We start from the raw sequence: 12266 nt of genomic DNA, 5'->3' as shown, positions 1-12266 counted from the left end.
ATCATACTGCTATTAATGCACTCATATAAAAATCTATTTGTTACAGTATAATTTTTCCCTCTCTAAAAAACTGCTTGTATACCACACATCGTACTGTGTGATTTATAATATTTGATTCATGAAACAAAYACAGCTTTTGTTTTTTGAGCATGAGGCAAGCTATTTTGCTTTAAATAGCAATGAAATTCCATATGCACAGACATGGCACAAGGACTTAGAGCAAGAGCTTTCCAGACCCCACACGTGAACCCAACTTTTGGTAAATGCTTTACATGCCAACCACGCGCGACTCCTTTATTTTAAACGAACACMGAGTAATAAAGACGGTTCCAACAGACAACCTGAATTATTAAGGCTGAGAGATAGAAAACACAATCCCCAGCGTACGCAGTATTGAAAGGTCCCAACCAACCTTCTGTGCCAGCTGGTTGACCCAGTGCGAGGTGCAGTTGCTGAGATCAGGGCCTCGGGGGTTCCATGTTCCAGTCAAAACCACGCACAAGTACGAGGCGGTTCCTGCAACAGATGTGGAACGTTATGGTGAAACTGCAACCGTTCTTCTGCGTGCATTTAGGCACTCAGCTACCACGTACTCCCAACCGATGCTAAAATTTGACTACCACTAATGGAAGTAGCTGACAATAATTGACAACAACGTTAAGAAAATAACGCAGATTACAGCAGCAATAAAAAACGTCTGTGAAAAGTATCAGACATTTTCTGCAAACAAACACAAAGCCCTTGATTTTTCCTGGAGCTCATCCAGAGAGGAGCTCAGAAGGAGAAAGGCAGCTGTAAGCATATTTCACAACCATCCTTAAGCAAAGACCTAAAATTTGACCTGGATTCTCAAAGACTGTGCGAGGCAATTCTGCACCTGCGCTGCAGTGCCTTTTACGGACTGCAGCTTGACCACTGGCTGTAGAAACTGCATTCTCCAACCAACTAAAAAATTGTATGACAGGCAGTTTGAGATTAAAAAAAGTCATCATGAGGGAGCTGCACATTGCTTTTGAGCCGTCTGCTTGAAATCAAGATATGTTTTTAAAGGCAATACCTCGTGTTCCTTTGGGGCACGGGCGTTCAACCATCATTCCTCTTTGTGTCTGAGGCCAGCTGATGCCCCTGGCCTCAGTTGGTTCACAGAATCTCTCTGGCAAAGGGAAAAAACTTGTCACAGGAGGAATTTTGGTTGTGGAAACTGGTGGCGGTGGCTTGGGTCCTCTGCTTCCTTCCTTCATTCCTCCGGCTACGGTTGTGCTTATGGGTCCTTTCTGCAACGTAGTGCTAGTGGTGGACATGGTGGTTTTGTAAAGCTCTGCTGAAGAAGTTATTGTCACTGCTGTGGTAGGCACTGCACAGGGAAAATTAGAGTAATAATAAAGTAAGTGACTTTAGAATTATCAAAAAAATGTTTTAAATGTTGTTTATGTGGTTTTAAAAGATTCATCTGGGTTTCCTTTTTCCCAGTATCACTTTTCTTACTCGTATACYGAATGCTTAAAATACAACATTGAAAGAATTTAATATTTTTTTAATTACAGCTCCTACCAGTATGATGTTTCAACACATTCTCTGAATAATCTCTTCCATAATAAAAATTGATAGTTACATTTCTGAAGGCTGAAAGGCAATACTAGTGAGTTATCAGTACATAGCAAACATAAAGCAATTAAAGATTTCATAATGATTTCCTGAAAAGAAATAACTCAAGAGAGAGACTCATTCGAATCACCATGGCATAAACCACACGGTTCAGCTTTCAAAGCAGAAGTGCAGGGCTGTGACTAACTAGTCCACTTTGAAAAGCAGACCCCCAAAATTCATTGTACAACTTCCAGGAAAATAATGACTGTAACATCTTCCTACCCAGCATCATTCCGCCCGACAGCCCTGCAGCATGCCTGATTAGCTCCAAACACAGGAAAGCAGAGCAGGAACGTGCTGCTTTAGCACTTCAGCATTTCAGGCTTTAACATGCTTTTCTGATAAAGCAGGTAGGAAGGCACAATGCACTCAAGCCAACAATTGCAAGTATAGTTTAATGTTTGATGAAACGCTAGGCTTGGTTTAGACCAAATCTCTTCTGAGTGAGACTCCCAACTGGACTTTCCACTGACTGATGGAGGAAGTGAACTATTGGAGCTGGCAAGATACATCCAGAGTTATTTGATTTTGGGGAGCTGTTAGAGAGATAATACTAGTTAATACTCATGGAGATAATACTCTGCAATTTCCATTCATCACGTTGAAATGTCTATTGAGCAACAGCTGAAACAATGCAAGTAATGCAATTGAAATAGTTAGCATTATTTACTTCCAAATCTTCATTAGCATTCACAGCATTTTACAGGCACATAAAAGCACAGATCCTTGTGCTCAGGAATAAATAAACTCATATCAAGTCTGTTTTTATATCCTTCCTGATATAGAAATAAATGAAGCTAATTTTAGGACTAACTTTAGTGGATAAAGTGAGGTGGGTGGGGTTTTTTTTGCTCTTGAGCCCTTGAACTCCGACTTACCGAACAATGTATGTTCTTAAATAAAACCACAAACAGAACAAAAGAAGAGATGCCAAGCTTTCATCCCCCGGATGTTTTCTTAGTTTGTGTGTTGAATAAGATTAACTTTCAGTAGTTCGGAAAATAAACACCTATTATTTCAAAATCCTCTTTCAATCATATCCCAGTTACAACACTTTGTTGTGAGTTACATTAATTTATGTTGTTGTTCCTATATGAATTTACAGCGGAGTTGTAAATTCACATCAGACTCCCTAAAGAGCATATTCAAAGATGATCATTTTAACCCATTTTAACAGATGAGAAACAGAGAGTGTCTTCTGTCCAGTCTAATTCTTGGTTGCTTGGCCCATGTAATCACGATGAACTTCTTGTACAGCCAGCTACTGCACAAACCTATTCAAATCTTTGTATCCGTGCTGCAATGAAGAAGGTGACAACCATTATTTCCTAACACTTTGTGCTTGYTAGCATATTTTAATCCCTGAAATCAAGATTAGTAATATTGCTAACAGTACTCAGCCTTTGCCTCATTAGCCCAGTAGGAATTCCTACCAAGTGCTTTAAATTTAGCAGTGAGGTGATATTTTCAGGACATATTTTGTGACGAGTCCTGAGCTAAGACACTGTGCTGTCATCATGCAGCTTTAGGTAGAGCAATTTTAATGCTAGTCACTAAAAATGAATTCCAAAGCATATCACTGATGATGTAAATATGACCCACATAACTTAGCATTAATACATACTTTTGAAAGTTATTTAGAAAAACTTTTTTAGGAAAAAGACTTTTAAGCACCTCTCTCACAAAACTAGGAGGAATACAGAACATTTCTAAAAGATTTCATCTCAAATTACATTAAAAAAAATGGGGGACTCCACGTATTTGAGAATGCCTCATGAAACTTCTGCCAGTGCTACAAGTCTCAGGAAGGAGAAAGTTGAAAAAACACGACCCAACTGGACACATCAGGTTAGGAATACATGTAGCATTTAAAGGCAGATCACTTTGTTTTTAATGACCTTTTGGGGAACCCAAGCCACCAGGTCACTGTCCTGCGCTTTAGGTGGACACAGGATAGCTGCCACCACCTGATGCATCTTGTTCTGCAAGCCCTGGCTCCTGGCATCTGCAGGCTCCCCTGCTCTGCCTTTCCCACTGCTTTACAGGTATAAGATAAATGCAGCGATTATTCATAAGCTGCAGCTAAGAAGAAGAAGAACAATCTCCATTTAGGGGTTATTAACCTATTACTCCAAGCAGCATGGATGAGACTGTAAAAGGCTAACGCTACGTGATTTTTGTCCAATTCAAAGAAAGGCTGGTTTTACAATGTGAGATTGTATTTTGGAGTATTTGACTAGGGTTGACATGCCAAGGAGAAAAACAAAATTTCTGCTCTCTGCTGCCTTTTTTTTTTTTCTTTCTTTTTTTTTTTTTTTTAATTTTTGTTTCCTTATGAGTTGGTCTGTTTTATTGTTGGCAGACAGTCTTTGTAAAATAAGAAGTTAAAGAATAATGGGAAGAAAAATCAAAGACAAGAGGATAATTAATTTACATTAATTTCAGGCATTACCTAACAGCTGATTTAAATACATACTATCTATTTCTAAAAATGAAGATGCCACTGGAGTAAAACTTAACACCTGTTTAACAGTGTGATGTCTATAAAAAAACATAACACAATTGCCGAGGACAGCAGGGAATAGTAACTTTGTTTCCCCAACTGACAAGGAAGAGTAGATTTAGAGAAGGCATTAATTTTGAAGCTATTTGGTATTGATTGCCAACAGGTTTCAACTCTAAGCAGGCATTAAATACTTAGGAAAAAATCTGACGTTAGATACTAAAATCTTATTGAAATGCCTACATGATGCATCACCTCTGAAATTCTAATGGTTCCATTTTCATCTCCCTTTTCATCCATTTCATCTCGAGATGATTTTAGAAATTGGCTGCATTGATTTTTCAGTTAAACGTATGTTTTTATAGGTCAGACATTAAATGTATTTGGACATCTGAAAATAGAGACGCCTGCCTCCCCTTCCAAGAGCCGCGGCATGCTGAGCCGGGACGCAGCRCAGCGGGGAGCCGGGACAGGCGGCAGCTGGGATCTCCCTTCTCCCGGCCTTCTGCTCAGCCTGCTCGGRGCCCAGCACCGGCCACGCTTCAGCGCGTAAGGTGAAGCCACTAAGACTTCCTTAATTACCTATAGTTTCCAGCTATTATGCTGGCCAGCGTTCTATTGACCCTGCCAAATCCCATTTAGCTGAAAGCAAAATGTTTGCACAGTCATTTCTAAATTTATACCTGCAAATGTTAATAAGTAGGCTGCAAAATTAGCAAAACAGCTATGATTAAGAAATGTGCTATCTGGTCCCCATTAAGCTGTCTCTATTTCTGCAGCCACTCTTTAATCCGTGTACAGTGCAGTAGTTTCAAGAAAATAGTAAAGAGAGGATTTTCCTAACAATTTGCTGCATGGTTTCATTGYAGATTCTTGGGAGTTGCAAAGATTTATCTGCACTGGTTTTCTACTGCTTTAAGCCTTTGGTGATGGTTCTCGCGGAGGTTTTGCTCTGTCCACACCCACGGCATCCATATTTTCCTGCAGTGATCCAATAAAACTTAATGATGGGTATCATGGTACAAAAGGGGAGACTGAACTCTGGTCTGAACAGCTTTGCACAGTTAGCGCAAATTGGAATAAGTATAGATGAGATCTTTCCCTAACGGACTAAAACAAAACAAAAAGGTTTATCTTCTTTTTGTTACCAAGGAAACCTTACAATGTAATAACTCATTCACTTTTTCGGGAGAAATTTCCCTTCATTTCTCCAGAACCTTTTAATCTAAAATTCCTTTAAAAATTTGTTTTGCCAGCTAGGATTCTTGGGTTCCTCGATTACTTCCTTTAGAAAGGATGTAAGGGGACACAGCCACTAAAATCACCAAGCGTACAGAGCAAAAAATGTTTTGAATTTTTAATAGCTACTAYTTGCAGGGCCTGATAGATTTTATTTCTGATTTAAGGTTTTTAATTTTAAATACATCTTTTTCACTTAAACTTAGAAAACGTGCTGTTCTGTAATATTTAAGTGGTATTTGTCAGCCACATCTTAGAATATCTGTTATAGATCTGGGTATGAAACTTCTATGAGAACAGACACAGAAGGAAAAACAGACACAGAATGAAGCCGAGGGAGCRCACTCCTGAGGGCAAAAAGGGCCAGCAAACCCAATATCTAAGGTAAAAGAGCAGTGTCATCAGTATCAAGGTTTGAAGTGTCCTTAGTTATAAAAATTTAAGCATTTTTCTGAAGATTTAGAATATAAGGATATGGGGAGCCTACAACATACGCAATTGCAATAGGAGGTTGATAGTTTAGGTTTGCTGAAATGCAAGGTCAACAGTAGGTTAAGCGCAGTGGTACTTCAGAGGTTTCGATAGGCAGATTTAAAACTTAAGGAAAAAACAGAAGGAAAGAAAGGCAAGTTCAGAGTCATATATGAGTGAGTTTTGGTCTTGGAAGTAATGGAAACGCTTAAGTTCAGATGTGTAACTCAAATGTGACAAAGAAGTCTTTCTATGAAGGGAGATGACTTGTTTTTGAAGCACTTGATAGCAAGAAGTTATGGTGTAGTCAAGAACTGATAGCCAAGACAGATAGATAGGAAAAGAAAAATCAGTGAGTGTCTATATATCATTATTGCTCCCCTGGCAACAGAGGGAACACAGRCTGCTGAGTTTTCCAGCAGGGCCCCAAGTTAACCATTCGAACAGAAAAGGCCAGGACTTCCAATTTTGAGACACTGACCTTGTGACATCATTAAATACTGGATATTAAAGCACTGTAGCAGAAGACAGCAAAAAAGAAGGTTCTCGGGCTAACAGACATAAAAAATGTTAGCCTAACACCTATATCTTTCGAGTAGATGGTTAAGAAATCTGAGTCAGCCAGAAAGATCAGAACAAAAGAAACACGAAAATACCTTCTATCAAATATATAGTCGAGAGAAAATCTGATCTAACTCCACATAAGATAAAAAAATCAAAACGTGTATTTCATACACAGAACCTTCTACTGCAAAACAATGAAGGGATTGATCTTCACTTTATATAGATTTCATTTTGAAACAAAGAGGAACTGAGAATATAATACAAATAAAATACAGAGTTAGGAAGTGCATAGGATATCTTTATGGTTTTATAGCAGTATCTCTCAAGGACAGTCATATTAGATAACTTCTCCTTTAATGTAGTATGTCTTCAACTACAGGCAACTGGCTTAGGCTGAAGAGGAAATGAAATAAAACATATTCTTAGATCTGCCATATACAGATCCATGCAAAATTAAACTATTGAGTATTTGCCTCATGAAGGAAAACATCTTGCGAATATATGCATCACACACATACTCAAATAAACATAGTGTCTCTCTGCAGACTCTACAGTTAAAAAGGGTCAGAATCAAAATGTGTTCATTGAGTCCATAATGAGTGTAGAACTTAAAGCCACTAAACACTCAATAAAGTATTTCTTTGGCACCTTAGAGACTCTCACAATGAAAACATTAGGGAAGGTCCTGTGCTCTATTAAAGCCAAGGAAGGATTCTTCTCAAAGCTCCTTTCTTATCTTTCTTAACAATTTTTGCCCCGATGCAGTGACTTCAAGATTAGCTTTTGTCACATTGTATTATGCCTTTATTAGATACTATACCAACCTGGAAGAAACTCAAGGCAGTGTTCTGAACTACAACAGCTACTTAGAATCTGCACCTCCATCTTCTTCTCCCACTTCTAAATCACCTCTTCCTCCTCATCATCACTTCAGTTAAACCAGAGGAAAAGTGACCTAAAGAGAATGTCTGAAAATGAACGATCCATGATCTTCTCTAATTACACAGGTGTGTACCTCAATGATGAGAGGCACCAAAARCTCCTTTGGGAAGGGTCCTGCCCCCAATGCAGGCAGCAGATCTTGCCAAAAGACTGGCCAGGTGGCTTTCAAGGCCATGTTTGGACCAGCAGTACCAATGCCTACCACTGTACAGACACCTGGCTCTGGAAAACACTGACATTTAGTTTAAACCTGCCTTGTTCTAGCATATTCTATAGACTTCTGTGTCTAGCAACAGCTATAGCAGAATATACTGATATCATTACATAGTTCATACTGCTCTGCATGAAGCAGCTTAGCTGAAGCAGGATAGCTACCTTTCATGTTAAGAAGCTATTATTACTACCTTTTTGAAGTAGAAAAAAGGTCTGTTAAACATGTATACCAATTAGTTAGGAGAAGTGAAATATTACCTTCGTTACTAAAGCAGCTAATCAAAATTCTCTTTTTTTTTTTTCATGCATCCTCTTCTGTCACAGAGTATTTCTTTTAAAATTTACTTTCTACCTTAGGTGCTATGATCTGGCTATGCTTCCTTATGACATTACTTTAGGGATTTGGGGGTCCTAAAAGCCTGAGTTTTTCCATTTTTGGCAGTTGGGGTTAGTCTTTTAGGTAGTTGTTCTGACTGTTCATTGGAAGTCAGAACTGAAAGTCAGAACTGAAGTTCTGACTTCCAATGAACTGGACTTACCAAGAAAACTGCTAGAAAGATGCCAGATAATCTTGTCTAACTAGACATTAGAAATTGTGAAAATAAGGCTGGAGAAAAATAGTATCTGTGGTTTGATACTGCCCATTACACCCATACACCTCCTCTGGGACTTCCCAGCACATACCACTCAACTGGAGGTGCCAAGAAGCTGCGAGGTCTGCACGAACGCTACCTTCAGTTCCACAGGCAGGTAACTGAGCACCAACACAAGCAAGTTTCCCTCTCTGTGTGAAAGAACTACAAGTTTCTTCAGCTAGAATGCTAACCTGATCATTAGTTTAAAGTAAACAATGCCTCAAGCCATTCTCAAACACACATATAYTATACTTCTATGTAAGAGAAGGAAAAAGTACAAGCTTGTAAACCAAATAATTTTCTCTTTCTTCACAAGTTCTGTAAATTTGCCTAGCACCAGTGTAACACCACGCTGCCCAGCATCATGCTGAGAAACAATCTTGGCCCTTCATCCAAAAGCCAAGTCTAAGGCCAGGGACATCTTGGCACAGGCACCTGAGCAAGAGCATGGTGAGATCACCTCTAAGAAAACCCAACCTCTTACCTTGGGCAGGATCAGGAGGGCCAAACTCCAAAGAATACCGCAGGATGAAATTGTTATTCCACACGTACAGCTGGTTATCTCGGGGGTTGTAATCCACCGCGGCAATGTACTGGTACTGGTTGGGGAAGGGAACATCGACGTGCTCGCCCCTGCTCAGCCTGGTGTTGTAGATGTAGTCGATGGCGTTCCTGCCTGTTTCACTCTCGTTGTCTTGGTAAACCGACCGCACGACGTAGAGGACCCCACATATCATAAAAGCGTTTGATGCTGCCCGCTTGTCGTACGTGGTTTCCCATGTGGCTTCAAAGCGCAGGGTGTAGGGGTTCAGCTGGCTAATCACGATCATCCCGTTGTTCTGCTCCGTGGCATAAATCACCCACAAGCCGTTTTCATCCACGGCCAAGTCAATGTCAGTCTTCCCTCCCCATCGGTATGGAGAAGTGTCATGGTAATTAGCGTAATTGATAATGGCCTCTCCGCTCTTAATTCTAGTCCTCAAGTCAAATTTTACTATGTTCCTCGTTCTTTCTTTGTTAAAAAAGACAGCACCGTCATACACGACAAACCCAGTACCATCCACTCGGTTTGGAAGTTTGTATGTTGTCTGCTGACGCCCATTTTGGAAGTCCTCTAGGGAAGCGTATTCTATCAAGGTATCGGTGCGGTATGGAGTCCACGGCATGAAGTATATTTTATCTGCAGCCTGGAGAGGATCTTTGCACCAAGCACCTGCTTTTTGTTCAGCTTCATATAAATACGGTGAGTCCACAATTGCTTTCAACGTCCCCGGGCAAACAAAAACTAACAGTCACAGAGAGAAGTAAGACAAGAATTATGTCAAATTACAACAGTCTTGTAATCAAAACAAAAGAAAAAAGAAAAAAAAAAAAAAGCTAGGTAAATTATAATGACTGTGTCAGGAAGAAAAAAAATCAATTGAATTGTCACTGGATTATACCTAGTTTTAGAATTAATGCAGTTATCACCCTTTATCATCCACTTTTCTTAAAGTTACCATGTTCTTGCTGTACCAGTATGGGAAGTGGACAGGAACTGTTTTCACTAGTACAGACCAAGGCTCAATGGCATACACAAACAGCTGAAAATGTAGAGCTACTCTTGCATTTTCATCTTAAGACTTTTAATGAATACGCATTATCGCTCCAGAGCTTTTAACTGGTGTGCAGCAGTGCGCTAGGTCATTTCAGTCCGAAAAAAAATCACTTCGACTTGTTTAGAACTTTAAGAAGTGGGGAGGCTGAAAAAGGAGGTGCCTCGCTTAGAAATAAAGAAACAAAACAAATCATCAGGTATATTGAGAAAGCAATTAGGAGCCGAGAAAACAAAACACAACCAAAGCAATGAATGAAACAGACCAGGAAACCCTGTAACCATGGCATGCTATGGAGAGGGTTCTGGAAGCCAGGCAAGATGACACTTTATTAACAAGAAGTTACCCAAGGGTGAGAGAAAGAGAGGGAAAGAAAGACAAAGAGAGAGGGAGAGAAAAAAGCAAGGGAGTCATCCCTCCAGCCCAAGTCTTTCAGACACTATCCCCCGCCACCTACTTTAAGCAGCCAAGTCACTTTATTGCAAACAGTCGACTTCTTTATGAGGTGTACTTATGAGATCCTGCTGATTATCATAATATCAGAGTGTTGTGGGGAGGGGAAGGGAAGAGGTTAACATCCATAAGGCACATAACAAGGAGCTGGGGTTTGGACTGTATACGTTATTTACCTTTTTGCTCCACTTCTATTTTAAGCATCGGAAGAAAAATAAAAAAGTGCAAGGAAAAAAGAAAGAAGATTAACATAAATTGACTATTAATCTAAAGATTAAATTAGTAACAGACGCTAAATATAGGGAGAATAAGAACTGCACTATATTGGATAAAGAGAAACAGACAACAGGAAAACCTAGCAGGAGAGAGATTCTCAGGTTACATAAGGGAACATGGATCAATCATTTCAGTAGATTAAGGAGGCAATACAGATATGTTGGCATGTAGTTTCACTTAGTGAACCTGAATAAATAATGAATGACTTTACTAATGCATGGTATACATACTCTTCTTCTTCTGAAACCCAAAGCATTATGCTATCAGGTCGATTTTTAGAAGAATGGCACATTAAGATAATATATATGTGCTAATGCACATATGCATAGTATTTTAACTATGTAGCTATCAATCTGAAATACAGTATATTAATCATACAGGTATGTATGTGTGCTCTGGAAACCTCCCCCCTGTCTTTTCCCAATCATTCCTCTGCTCTTCTTTCTTGTAAAGAAAGTAGCTTGCAGGCTTTAGCTCTCCTTAGGTTTTAATTTATTTGTTTTCCTGAATGTTAATCTTGAGAATTTTGTCACTTCTTAGTCTATAACTGCAAAATTAGACTAGGAGAAACACACAAAAACATCTAGAAGGAGGAAGTAAAAGCACAGTAAGCAAGAAGAAGAGAGAAGAAAAAATTACATTTAGTTCATTTAGATATTCTCCAGCATCACTGATTAAGCCCGAAACAGCAAGCTAGTTCACAAGGACAGKCATACTGTGTGTTCAAAACAAATACCCAGCCCACCACCATGCATGGAAAATCATAAAACAAACTCGATTAACAAAGTTATTGTTACAGCAATTATTTCCCAAGGAATTTTTAAGGAACAATTATGGGAAGACTTCGAGTTTAAGTCTAGCTGGTAAATAGCTTTCCAATAATTATTTGCAAAAAAAAMCCCTATTTCACATACTCAGTAGCCTTTGAAGTATGTTCCCTTAGTTTCACAAAATGACCTGGAAAATGACAGTTGTACCAATCTTTGTAACAGTATCTGCTGATACCAGGGAAGTGTAGCAAAACTATCGGCACAGCTATTATATCTTCAGTATTATGGTATTATCCAGAAAAATGTATTTGTATGTTCCATAAGAAGTTTGGGATTTTCAGCCTCATTTAACAAAATTACATGTGATTTTGTGAGGATAGTATTGGCTGAGCTAATCTAGTGTTTCTTTAGAAAACAACTCTCAAACTTTTATGGGAGGGAGAGGGAAGAGAGGTGCTTAATAATGCCAAAATGAGCAGCAGTTTTCCTAGCCTTTGTTCATTTATATATTTTTGGGAAACATTCTTTTTTTTTTTTTTTTTTTTGCAATTTGTAATTCTTGAGTTATCTGAGTAAACAGAAAATGCAGTCCTCGGCGGATTCCTGGGTTTTCACAATTCAGTGTTAATGACTTTCAGATGATTCTGTCAGTGAACTATTATGCATGAGCTTATTTCTCGCCAAAGAGCAATATTGATATTGTACCTGCTTTGAATCAGTAATAGGACAGTGGGAAAAAAGACGGGGATAACTGAAATCATTAGTGGCATGCCTGCTCTGAGTGCATTTGTGTAAAGCTGCACAGTTTTCAGGGACAGATGGGCTTACTGAAATAAACAAATGCCGCGAAGCCCAATCAATACATAGAGAGAGAATGAAACACTTTAAAATGTTTTCTATTGAATTCCTGAGTTCAAAAAGGGCTTAAAATAAAAATGCACCAATGTATAAAATGGTA

At 39.0% G+C, this 12266-nt stretch overlaps 1 protein-coding gene across 3 annotated transcripts in view; it reads right to left on the bottom strand.

Moving 5' to 3' along the window:
• The window catches only part of ADGRL2 (adhesion G protein-coupled receptor L2), a 153958-nt gene that overhangs the window by 35883 nt on the left and 105809 nt on the right, over positions 1-12266 (bottom strand). For 2 of the 3 annotated variants that reach the window (XM_026037991.1, XM_026037992.1), the window contains exons 5-7: positions 8699-9499; positions 1058-1354; positions 413-516 (exon numbers count right to left, since the gene is read on the bottom strand). In XM_026037991.1, the coding sequence (XP_025893776.1) occupies positions 413-516; positions 1058-1354; positions 8699-9499 (1202 nt within the window). Of the gene's footprint in view, positions 1-412; positions 517-1057; positions 1355-8698; positions 9500-10438; positions 10454-12266 lie in introns of all 3 variants that reach the window. The other variant, XM_026037993.1, reaches the window with a different exon arrangement.

This window comes from Nothoprocta perdicaria, unplaced genomic scaffold (assembly GCF_003342845.1).
Source record: "Nothoprocta perdicaria isolate Ctin4 unplaced genomic scaffold, notPer1 scaffold_20, whole genome shotgun sequence".
In the NCBI taxonomy this organism is placed as follows: domain Eukaryota; kingdom Metazoa; phylum Chordata; class Aves; order Tinamiformes; family Tinamidae; genus Nothoprocta; species Nothoprocta perdicaria.
This window is presented reverse-complemented; position numbering and strand designations above follow the sequence as displayed.